This window comes from Asparagus officinalis, chromosome 8, assembly GCF_001876935.1.
Source record: "Asparagus officinalis chromosome 8, Aspof.V1, whole genome shotgun sequence".
NCBI classification, from domain to species: Eukaryota; Viridiplantae; Streptophyta; class Magnoliopsida; order Asparagales; family Asparagaceae; genus Asparagus; species Asparagus officinalis.
This window is the reverse complement of record NC_033801.1, coordinates 12555198-12567121: the sequence shown is the minus strand read 5'-3', so window position 1 is coordinate 12567121 and position 11924 is coordinate 12555198. Positions and strand designations below refer to the sequence as shown.

The following is an 11924-nucleotide window of genomic DNA, read 5'->3' as shown; positions in this document are numbered from 1 at the left end:
GAGATCTTACCAGCTCATTATTCTCTGCAGCACGGATTTTTTTTACTATATAATTTCGTCCATACTCGTGTGGGCCCCAAAGATAACCCGGCCTAGACGGACCAGATCTTGACCCAAAGTCAAATACTGGCGTACAAATAACTTTTACCCCCCCCATGTTTATTACAATTCTCCGCCAGTTAAAAATAAATAAATTATGACACGACAATAATAATTTCACATGCGCGAGGCTGTTCTACCTATAGCTAGGTGGGACTCATTTCGTAGGTTTTCACCATCATTTAAAATTTATTAACGGCTAAATGTCAATTAAATACCCCTAGTATTTCACAATCTCTATACTCAGAGTACTAAATTGTAAAGATTTAACATGTTAGCAGCATTTGCTAGTTATTGCGGAAATGTTTCCCGAATATATCTTGACAACTAAAAAGAAGACATTAAAGTGTTACTTTCTTACAACTTAGGATATTAAATTACTATTTTTTACGACTTAAAATATGTAAGCATATGGGTGATGAAGCAATAGGGTATATAAGTGTTTTTTTCTTTACAACTTAAAATATTAAAGCGTTACCTTTTTATAAATTAGGGTATTAAATTATTATCTTTTATAGAGTATTTAGGTGAAAAGATAGTAAAACAATAGGACATTTAAGTGTCATTCAGTCAGTACTTAATTGACCAAAAAAATAATTTAATAGTTTTGAATAATTCACAAAAACATTAAAATTACTATTAAGCCCCTCATTTCTCTTGCTATTGCTGGAGATTAATTCGAAGCGACTTATAAATATTGGGGAATCGTAATGACAAGAGGACTAGTTTCGGAAGGTTGAGTGCATAGTGGTCCTCAAATTTTCATCTTTATTACAATTTCATCCCTCTTATTAAGTAACGTTATTTATGAAGGCAACATTCTATCAATTGTAAAAGAAATTGATGATTTTTTCATTAATGCCCCATCCATAGTTAACAATATCACTTAAAATTTCACCAACTCGTTTCATAACAGGTTTATACCCACATCTTACTCAAACTAAAATCCAAAACTATCAACCCTTTCAACGGTGAGGAACTTCCCCAAATCCTATCCAAAGACTTTTCCCCTTTTCACATAGCGGAAAAAAAGGGGGAAGAAATGGACTTCAGGCTACTTGTGAGTGTAACATATACATATGGACAATTAGATGATTCTATAGTTAAGTTAAGGGCTAACCCAACTAGAGTTAGGAAATTGCACAAATTCTAACATGGGGATAAATTTGCAAAGAAAAAAAAAGGTTTGAGGGACTAATAAACAAATTAGGAGATTTGAGTGACTACTTAGTAATTAGTAATGATGTAATGGACTAATATGCAATTAAACCAACTTTGAAACAAATTGTGAGTTGCGGGGAATCTGAAAGCTATTTCAATGAGAAAAAATCCCCAATGACCCAAAATATAGCACCAACATGGGGGAGACAGGTGATGCGTCCCCCTCCTATTACATAATGGGTTGTTCATCATTAATGATGACTAGCATATTATACAATAGGCGAGAGACACATCACCTGTCCACCCGTTAATCCCATATTTTGGATCAGTATAGCAAAACTCTTTCAATGATGTGAGGGGTTTCTTTCGAAACAAAAATTTTGAGGAAACTTTCACAGAACTAAACTTGTCTTTTTATGGATTGGACGATCTCAGCCGTCTGATTTGCTCATGTAGTTATGACCTGAGTCAGTAAGTTCAAGGGGGCTTTTCATGTGGGGACCACTTACAACTGTTTCATAATAGTTAGGAGTCAGGACAAAAGGAACTGTGATGCAACTTGCAGGCAGTAAGCATGCAGTATAATAAAAAAAAGAGGTTGGTCAGATAAAGTGCTCAAGTAGTTTACACAAACCCCGCTGACAACCTGAAATTGCAGATTGATTACTTAAGAGGATTATCCAATTATTCCATGTGAGATATGACACGAGGTGATTGGAAAATAAGGGGTCCATGCACAACTTTTTTTTTTGTTTTTGAGCAAGATGGTTTTTATGATATGATTGGAAAATGGGAGGTCCATACACAAGCTATTTCGGTAGCACGACCGTGATTTTAAGTGTTTTATTACATTTTACAATATAAAACTATATATCTTAACTCTAATTAAAAATTTTGTGTTGGGGTGTAATGATTAGGAATTTTATTGGTATCAGAGCAATCTAGTTTTTAGATCTCACTGGCCACAAATTGAAAGTAAGTTTTTAAAAACTTGACGTTGTTGCATGATTCCACATTTCAGTTCATAAAAAGAGCGCTCAACTTGCAATAACACGTAAGCATATAAAACAATAACTCCTAACTTTCGAAGTTTATAGTGGCTAGGAACTTTAAAGCTTTGTTTGACAACTCAACATTTAACTTGGATAAAACTGTTAAGTTGGATAACAGTCTAAAATGTGTTTAGCAAAAACTTATATAAGCTCCAATAATCATCAAGAAGAGAGCTAATTTTTTTTTACTTACTAAGCTATGATCAAAAGATGGAAAGTTCATATCTGACTATATCTTATTTTAATATCCGAATTTGCTATATAACCACTGTAACGCTGTACTTATAGCAATTTTGCAATTTTATCAATCCATAATCGTACTCTTAAATAATCATCACGGTGATGACTACATTGTCTTTAGTCATCAGATGACTAAAATATTTTGATTTTAATAAAATATCAAAAGTAACACACATGCTTTAGCCAATCATCATTTAATTAGTTACCCCCACGAAGTTTTGATAGCTGAAAGGATTAAAAAAGAAAACGGATGTAACGTGCAGAGCGTGCTTGACGCTAAAAGATCATTTTCATCGTATCAAAACTCCAAACGTTGAACTCTCCTTTGTGGATCGAAAAGCTCTCGCAAAACTACTCTTTTAAATCTATATTAAGGGGTAGTCAAGTAAAACTCAAAATTAGAACTTGGATAATTTATGTGACAGTATTTTATAGTGTTAGTCTGTTAGAACTCAAACTATGATAAAATTATACAATGTTAATCAATAAAAACTAGATAAAAAGTAGAACTAGGATAATTGTAAAAATGTATCACACTTTTGTCAAATTTATATAAAAAAGAAATAGTTCTAGTCTCTCAAATTGCCCCAAGTGTTAAGCTAGAACTACATGGTAAAAAACTAGAACTTTATTATTTATTTTTATATTTTTCATAATTTATTTCTCCGTAATCTTCAACGACACCATAAAATTAGAGCACATCTCTTGTTATCATTCCCTTCTATTTAATGTTATTTTTTACTTTTTATTAACTATTTGAATCGTATAATTAAATTAAATTTAAAAATTATAAAATTCATGTTTCATTAAAAATTAATTGAAGTTGAGAGATGATGGAATAACGTCTGGTAGATAAAAAAAAAGAAGAGAAAAAAAGGAAAACCTTTTTAATTTAAAATTTATATTACAATAATAATTCCAAAAAAATAAAAAGTTAATCTTATAGTCTATCTAATAGTTCTTCAAGATTAATTAACACTAAGATAATAATAATAATAATAAGTTTTAAAATGTATAATAATAGTATGATCATCAAAATACATGACTTATATGCTTATTGATTTCTGAAAATTATCCTTAATTATACTAACAATTTTCCCACTAAAATATCATGTTTTAAAATATCACTCCCAATTATCCCATTAAAATATCTCATATTAAAAATTATCTCATAATAAAAATTATTTCATTTTTAACAAAAATGTTCTAGCTGACTAACACCCCCTATACGTTTTGGCCCCTTAGAATTTGTTTGGAACTCACTCATTAGCTATAATAAGGACACTAATTTAGACAAGAGTTTAAAAAGCGTGTAACAATGTCTTGTACAAGATGGGACCTTTTTTTATTTTTTGGCCATAAGTTCAATGGAAATCCTTGATATATTAGACAAATATTATCTAGCTTCTTATTGTTTGGAAGTCATCAACATGAGTCCCTAAGAGCAACTCCAATGGGGCTGCAAAACTCCATTTTGCAGCCCCATGGAGCTCCAACCGGACTCCAAAAATTGGAGTCCGGCTGTAAAAAATTTTCTTCGGCTGCATATTTGGAGATTTTGCTCCAAATATGCAGCCCCCCTCCAAACCACTATTCCCCTAAAAATTTACAATTATACCCTTCTAACTAACTAATTATTTTTAGATATTCAACTTAAAATCAACATAAGTTTATTTCTACTAATTATTTTTAAATAAAAATTTTACAGTTGGAAATGTTTTGTCGATACCTTCAAAATGAGACTAATATTGAATAATATTAATTGAAATATAAAATTTCAAGAACCAAGTAATTAAAATTGAAAAAGTCATTATTTTATTAGTAAAAAAAAATTACATAGCTTCATTTCCATGTCTTTCCCACAAATGTTCAATCAATGCATTTCGAAGTGCAAAATGAGCTTCTTTGTTTTTCAACCTCTTATGTCGAGCAAGAAACCGTTGGAATCGTTTAGTTTCCGTTATCTCCATATTTTCAGCATTCGGAATTGATTGTGGAGTTGAAATGACAACATCTTCTTGCTCGTCGCGTTCATCTTCGACAATCATATTGTGCATTATAATACAAGCAGTCATGATATCATGTAGAGTTCGTTTATCCCAAAAACGGGCTGGCCCCTTGATGATAGCAAATCGTGATTGGAGAACACCGAATGCCCGCTCAACATCTTTTCGACATGCTTCTTGCATCATTGCAAAATATTGTTTCTTTTTATCATCGGAATTAGAAATGGTTTGAACAAGTGTTGGCCATTTCGGATATATGCCATCGGCCAAATAATAACCGACATCATAATTTTTTCCTTGAATTGTGTAATGAGCAGGAGGAGCAATACCTTGTGATAGATTGTCGAACAAATTAGACGACTACAATACATTAATATCGTTATTGGATCCTGGTAAGCCAAAGTATGCATGCCATATCCATAGATCATATGATGCTACTGCCTCAAGAATAATGGTTGGACCTCCATGACGACCTGAGTATTGTCCTGCCCATGCTGTTGGACAATTTTTCCATTGCCAATGCATACAGTCTAGACTTCCTAACATTCCTGGAAAACCTCTTTCTTCGCCCTTTTGCAATAACCTTGCAACATCGTCGACATTGGGAGTCCTCAGATATTCATCTCCATATACTTCTACAATTGCTCTGCAAAATCTCTTTAAACACACAATTGCAGTTGACTCACCGATCCTAACATATTCGTCAGTACTATCTGCTGATGTTCCATACGCCAACATGCGAAATGCCGATGTAACTTTTTGTAAAGTTGATAGCCCAAGTTTGCCGACACCATCCATCTTCTGTACGAAGAAGTTGTCATGATCACGTACCGCCTCAACTATACGAAGGAATAAACTCCTGTGCATCCGGAACCTTCTACGGAATAGGTTTGCACCATATGTAGGGTTATCAGAAAAATAGTCATGGTAAAGTCGAGAATTACCTTCTTCCCTCCCGCGATTGATCACTAAATGACCAGGAACTGAGCCAATACGCTTTGGCTGCTCTGCCTCTTGAGAGAGATAATAAGTCATTATTTTCGTGTTAGAGGCATGTACGCGAGCTAAGAGTTCATCTTCCTTCTCCCATTGTGTCATATCTTCCTCCCAATCTTTAATGTACTGAGACCATATTTCGTCGTCAGAAGAAGAAGAAGAAGAAGAAGAAGATGGTAGTTGTGACGGTCCGGCTCCATAGTTCATTGATGAAGAAGTTATTTATAGAAATAATCATATAAGTTCTGAGTTATTTAGAGATGGATGTAATGTCATTATATAATATGACTCCCCGCATTGGATTCTTTTCAGCATTGGCTTCTCACCCCCCCATTGGATTCCTTTCGTGTTGGAGACTCCCCACATTGGATTCTTTTCAGCATTGGCTTCTCACCCCCACATTGGATTCCTTTTGTGTTGGAGACTCCCCACTGTAGGCTGTCTAAAAATCACAATAGATAGCTTATCCCCTATCAAACACTGATGATGGAAGTTACAATCTGACGACTTCCAGAAGACTGCAATTTGAAGCTTTCACGTAGATCGCTGAAGGTTACAATCTGACGACCTTCACGACAACAAAAAGTCATTATTTCATTAGTAAAAAAAGTTACATAGCTTCATTTCCATGTCTTTCCCACAAATGTTCAATCAATGCATTTCGAAGTGCAAAATGAGCTTCTTTGTTTTTCAACCTCTTATGTCGAGCAAGAAACCGTTGGAATCGTTCAGTTTCCGTTATCTCCATATTTTCAGCATTCGGAATTGATTGTGGAGTTGAAATGACAACATCTTCTTGCTCGTCGCGTTCATCTTCGACAATCATATTGTGCATTATAATACAAGCAGTCATGATATCATGCAGAGTTCGTTTATCCCAAAAACGGGCTGGCCCCTTGATGATAGCAAATCGTGATTGGAGAACACCGAATGCCCGCTCAACATCTTTTCGACATGCTTCTTGCATCATTGCAAAATATTGTTTCTTTTTATCATCGGAATTAGAAATGGTTTGAACAAGTGTTGGCCATTTCGGATATATGCCATCGGCCAAATAATAACCGACATCATAATTTTTTCCTTGAATTGTGTAATGAGCAGGAGGAGCAATACCTTGTGATAGATTGTCGAACAAATTAGACGACTGCAATACATTAATATCGTTATTGGATCCTGGTAAGCCAAAGTATGCATGCCATATCCATAGATCATATGATGCTACTGCCTCAAGAATAATGGTTGGACCTCCATGACGACCTGAGTATTGTCCTGCCCATGCTGTTGGACAATTTTTCCATTGCCAATGCATACAGTCTAGACTTCCTAACATTCCTGGAAAACCTCTTTCTTCGCCCTTTTGCAATAACCTTGCAACATCGTCGACATTGGGAGTCCTCAGATATTCATCTCCATATACTTCTACAATTGCTCTGCAAAATCTCTTTAAACACACAATTGCAGTTGACTCACCGATCCTAACATATTCGTCAGTACTATCTGCTGATGTTCCATACGCCAACATGCGAAATGCCGATGTAACTTTTTGTAAAGTTGATAGCCCAAGTTTGCTGACACCATCCATCTTCTGTACGAAGAAGTTGTCATGATCACGTACCGCCTCAACTATACGAAGGAATAAACTCCTGTGCATCCGGAACCTTCTACGGAATAGGTTTGCACCATATGTAGGGTTATCAGAAAAATAGTCATGGTAAAGTCGAGAATTACCTTCTTCCCTCCCGCGATTGATCACTAAATGACCAGGAACTGAGCCAATACGCTTTGGCTGCTCTGCCTCTTGAGAGAGATAATAAGTCATTATTTTCGTGTTAGAGGCATGTACGCGAGCTAAGAGTTCATCTTCCTTCTCCCATTGTGTCATATCTTCCTCCCAATCTTTAATGTACTGAGACCATATTTCGTCGTCAGAAGAAGAAGAAGAAGAAGAAGATGGTAGTTGTGACGGTCCGGCTCCATAGTTCATTGATGAAGAAGTTATTTATAGAAATAATCATATAAGTTCTGAGTTATTTAGAGATGGATGTAATGTCATTATATAATATGACTCCCCGCATTGGATTCTTTTCAGCATTGGCTTCTCACCCCCACATTAGATTCCTTTTGTGTTGGAGACTCCCCACATCGGATTCTTTTCAGCATTGACTTCTCACCCCCCACATTGGATTCCTTTCGTGTTGGAGACTCCCCGCATTGGATTCTTTTCAGCATTGGCTTCTTACCCCCACATTGGATTCCTTTTGTGTTGGAGACTCCCCACATTGGATTCTTTTCAGCATTGGCTTCTCACTCCCCATATTGGATTCTTTTCAGCATTGGCTTCTCACCCCCCACATTGGATTCCTTTCGTGTTGGAGACTCCCCGCATTGGATTCTTTTCAGCATTGGCTTCTTACCCCCACATTGGATTCCTTTTGTGTTGGAGACTCCCCACATTGGATTCTTTTCAGCATTGGCTTCTCACTCCCCATATTGGATTCTTTTCAGCATTGGCTTCTCACCCCCCACATTGGATTCCTTTCGTGTTGGAGACTCCCCACATTGGATTCGTTTCAGCATTAGCTTCTCACCCCCACATTTGATTCCTTTTGTGTTGGAGACTCTCCACATCGGATTCTTTTCAGCATTGGCTTCTCACCCCCCACATTGGATTCCTTTCGTGTTGGAGACTTCCCACATTGGATTCTTTTCAGCATTGGCTTCTCACCCCCCCATTGGATTCTTTTCGTGTTGGAGACTCCCCACATTGGATTCTTTTTAGTATTGGTTTCTCACCCCCACATTGGATTCCTTTCGTGTTGGAGACTCCACACATTGGATTCTTTTCAGCATTGGTTTTTCACCCCCACATTGGATTCCTTTTGTGTTGGAGACTCCCCACATTGGATTCTCCTGGTGTTGGAGACTCCTCACATCTGATCCCTATATAATACTTGCACAATTTTCATATCTCCACCACAACTCTTCTTATTCTATATTCATAACTCTTTACATTCCTTCTTAGATTATGGCATCTAGTCGCGGAAAATCTTTTTTACAAGAAGAAGACCAAGTTTTATGCGCCACGTGGCTCGAAATTTCTCAAGATCCAGTCATGGGTTCTAATCAAAAGAAGGACAAGCTGTGGGAACGAATTTCTGCTTTATTTCATGAAAGGATTTCCAATATTTGTAATGCTCAAAGGACTCCAAAGTCTCTTTCATGCCGAATGCAATTAATTATGAAGGCCATCAGTAAATTTCGAGGATGTATTCGACAAGTCGAGCGCTTAAATCCAAGCGGTGCTTCTGAGCTTGACATTGTAAGTATTTTGAATAACATAAATCTTGATTATCATCTACTATCATGTTATTAATAAATGTTTCTTCCTCTCTTGTGGTAGATTAAACGTGCTAGGATAATATTTGCAGAAGATCCAGAAGAGAGAAAGGGGTTTCTATTTGATCATGTTTGGTCAATTTTAAAAGATGCAGAGAAATGGGCAAATATAAGTGTCAGATCGCCTGCAACTTCCAAAACTTCAAAGTCCCGCTCATCTCAGGGATCAGATTCAAGTTCTCCTGTCGTCGACTTAAATGACGATAATGAGGAATATACTCATAATGACGAAGATATGATAACAAGTCGACCGACAGGAAGGAAGAAAGAGAAGATGAGGAGGCGACAAGCAACTGAATCCAACCTCGACTTGGAAACTCTCAATAAAAGCAATCAAGAAATTGTCGATATTTTAAAAAAAAGTCATGGAGAACGAGAAAATGATAAAATAACAATGCACCAGATTATGATGTTAAGGGCCGAAAACGAAAAGAAAAAATTAGATATTCAAAGGGAACGCCAGGAAAGTAAGATTATGTTGATTAATCTTGATACTATTACTGATCCTTCGGAACGCGAGTATTTTCGAATTAAAAAACAAGAGATTTTAAATAGAAACACAACCGGAGGTTCTTCATCTGATATTCCTAATCCTGAATATAGTTATGCAGGAAGTCAATACGGAATACCTGACTACAGAAGCGGTGGATATGGAGGAAATGGCCTGCCCGATTTTTAGTTTTTTTCATGTACTTTATTTTCATGTACTTTCTTTTTCTATGTAATGCCGCTGAATGTAATATATAAAATTTCATCATTCGGAGTAACTGTGAAGGTTGTTCCAAATATTATGCTATATTTTCTGCTTTTTAAAATTTAAAGGCTCTTATCTATGTCTTATTATCAATTTATTAAAGATAATTACTTTTATTTAAATAATGAGTATATTATATATTATACTTTTAGTATTAATTTATAATATATTTTATATTTTAAATTAATTCATATAATTTTTTAACATTTATATTTTCTATATTTTTAAATCTATTTAAAGTATTAATAAAAGAAATCAATTAAAAATGCAAATAGAGCTTCATATAGAGGAGGTGGTTGGAGTTACCCCCCTCTAAAAAAGCATATGCCCAAGAATATGCTTTGGGGAGGCTGCATTTTGCAGCCTCCCCATTGGAGTTGCTCTAACGATGCCTTCATTATCAATCTAGGACATTTTTACAAAATTTTGTTAAATTTTATTGATGTGACAATGATGTGATAGGACAAACTTGTAAATTATTATCTTTTACTGATATGACATGTCAAATTTAGATTTTTACTAATTTTTTTACTGATGTGACATTGACTAACATTTCAAAATTAGGCGTTTAATTTTTTTAATGCTAACATGGGCAGTGACGTGGCTTTCATTTTTACTAATGTGGCAGTGACAATGATAAAGCCACGTCAACAAGATTTAAAGAAAGTTTGTAAAGGGATCCTACCTAAAGAGGGAGGTGATGTTAGGGACTCCTGTTGATGACTTTCAAACGTCAAGAACCCAAGTGATATTTGGCTAATGTATTATGGAACTCCATCAAAGTTTTACTTTCTTTTAGTTTAAAAGAGGGGTCTTTATATAAGTTATCGTTGGACCCCCCCTGGTTCAATTCTAACTTGCTTAAGATTTTAATTTGATTAGTTTGAAATCGCCAAACATGCCTAAATACTTGCATATGAATTCATCCGAGACGATGTTAAAAGGTCCCTTCTACTGCCCCGATACTTCCAAGTTGTGATGAGCATTATGAAGAGGTAAACATGTGAGTAGGCCTGTCCATCCGGACCGGCCCGGGCAAAACTGAAGCCCGGACCCGGGCCTGAGCGGGCCGGATCGGGCAAAACCAAAGCCCGGACCCGGGCCTGAGCGGGCCGAACTCCGGGCCGGCCCGAATTTTGTAACTTTTTTTTATTTTTTAAAAAAATCTATTTAAATTTTAAAATATACATAAAAAATTACAGAAAATGCTAATAAAAAACAAAAATATTATTAATAACTTGAAATGACATAAATTACAAATATAAAAAATTATAAGAATAAAAGATTATAAAAATGTCTTCTTTATTAATAACCAGCAAATCCTTTACAAGTATAAATTTATTTCGGGATTCGTCGTATCATAACAGATGAGTACATTCAAACTAGGTTAGTACCTACTCACCTATATCACTATCATTTGTAACTGTTTCCAAAATAATTCATTATAAATTTAAAGCTAAGAAATAAAAATTATAATTTGATGAATATTGTTTAATCTTTATATCTATCTGCCAGTCTCAACTCTTTAAATTTATCTTCAATTACAGCCATCCGATCGATGCCTTGCGTTCACTTCTCGTACCTCCACTAATCTTATAAGCACATCACCGCTTGTACAGTATACGGATCTAATCATGTCCTGTGGTCGTCGATCAAACGTCCTACAGTGCTGAAGACGAATTCTGAAGCTATCATTGAAGCCTGCACTATTAGTAAGTCACGAACCATGGTGAAACGTATAGGATATGAAACTGATCCATATACTCTCCACCATTACAAAATATCTAAAACATTTCTTTGACATTTAACTATAGAAGCAGATAAATATTCATCTATTTCAAAAACCTCTAATGATGATCTAAATCTAGATCCATCAGTTAGCTTAGCTACTATTGCATACCTATCAAAACTTACACTTTTACCTCAGTCTGAGCTCGGAGGCGTCGAAGCTGTAGACTATTGTGCAGCTACACCATGTCTACCTGCATACTCATCATATAAGGTTTGAAAATAATTTCTAATAGCTAAATGATGAGAAGTAGCAGTAAGGATGGATCCATCATCTAAGTCTATAATTTGTTCACCATACAATGATTGTAACAAAATTCGAAGACCAATATCCTTCAAACATGGATCAATAAGAACCCCAAACCAAAAACATGAGGAATAGGCCTAAAATAATTATCAAACTTGCTCTCCATTTGAAAAATTATAGCTCCA

At 35.4% G+C, this 11924-nt stretch overlaps 4 protein-coding genes across 4 annotated transcripts; 1 reads left to right on the top strand and 3 right to left on the bottom strand.

Annotated features, from left to right (window-relative positions):
- LOC109820875 lies at nt 4385-4741 on the bottom strand. The gene has a single exon (XM_020387071.1). It carries the CDS (start codon nt 4739-4741, stop codon nt 4385-4387), a length of 357 nt encoding a protein of 118 aa, XP_020242660.1.
- LOC109820874 lies at nt 4919-5761 on the bottom strand. The gene has a single exon (XM_020387070.1). The coding sequence runs from the start codon at nt 5759-5761 to the stop codon at nt 4919-4921; it is 843 nt and encodes a 280-aa protein (XP_020242659.1).
- On the bottom strand, nt 6165-7102 carry LOC109820873 (putative nuclease HARBI1). Its single transcript, XM_020387068.1, has one exon. It carries the CDS (start codon nt 7074-7076, stop codon nt 6165-6167), a length of 912 nt encoding a protein of 303 aa, XP_020242657.1. The 5' UTR covers nt 7077-7102.
- LOC109820872 (glutathione S-transferase T3-like) lies at nt 8581-9629 on the top strand. The gene is made up of 2 exons (XM_020387067.1): nt 8581-8873; nt 8955-9629. Exons 1-2 carry the CDS (start codon nt 8667-8669, stop codon nt 9627-9629), a joined length of 882 nt encoding a protein of 293 aa, XP_020242656.1. The 5' UTR covers nt 8581-8666.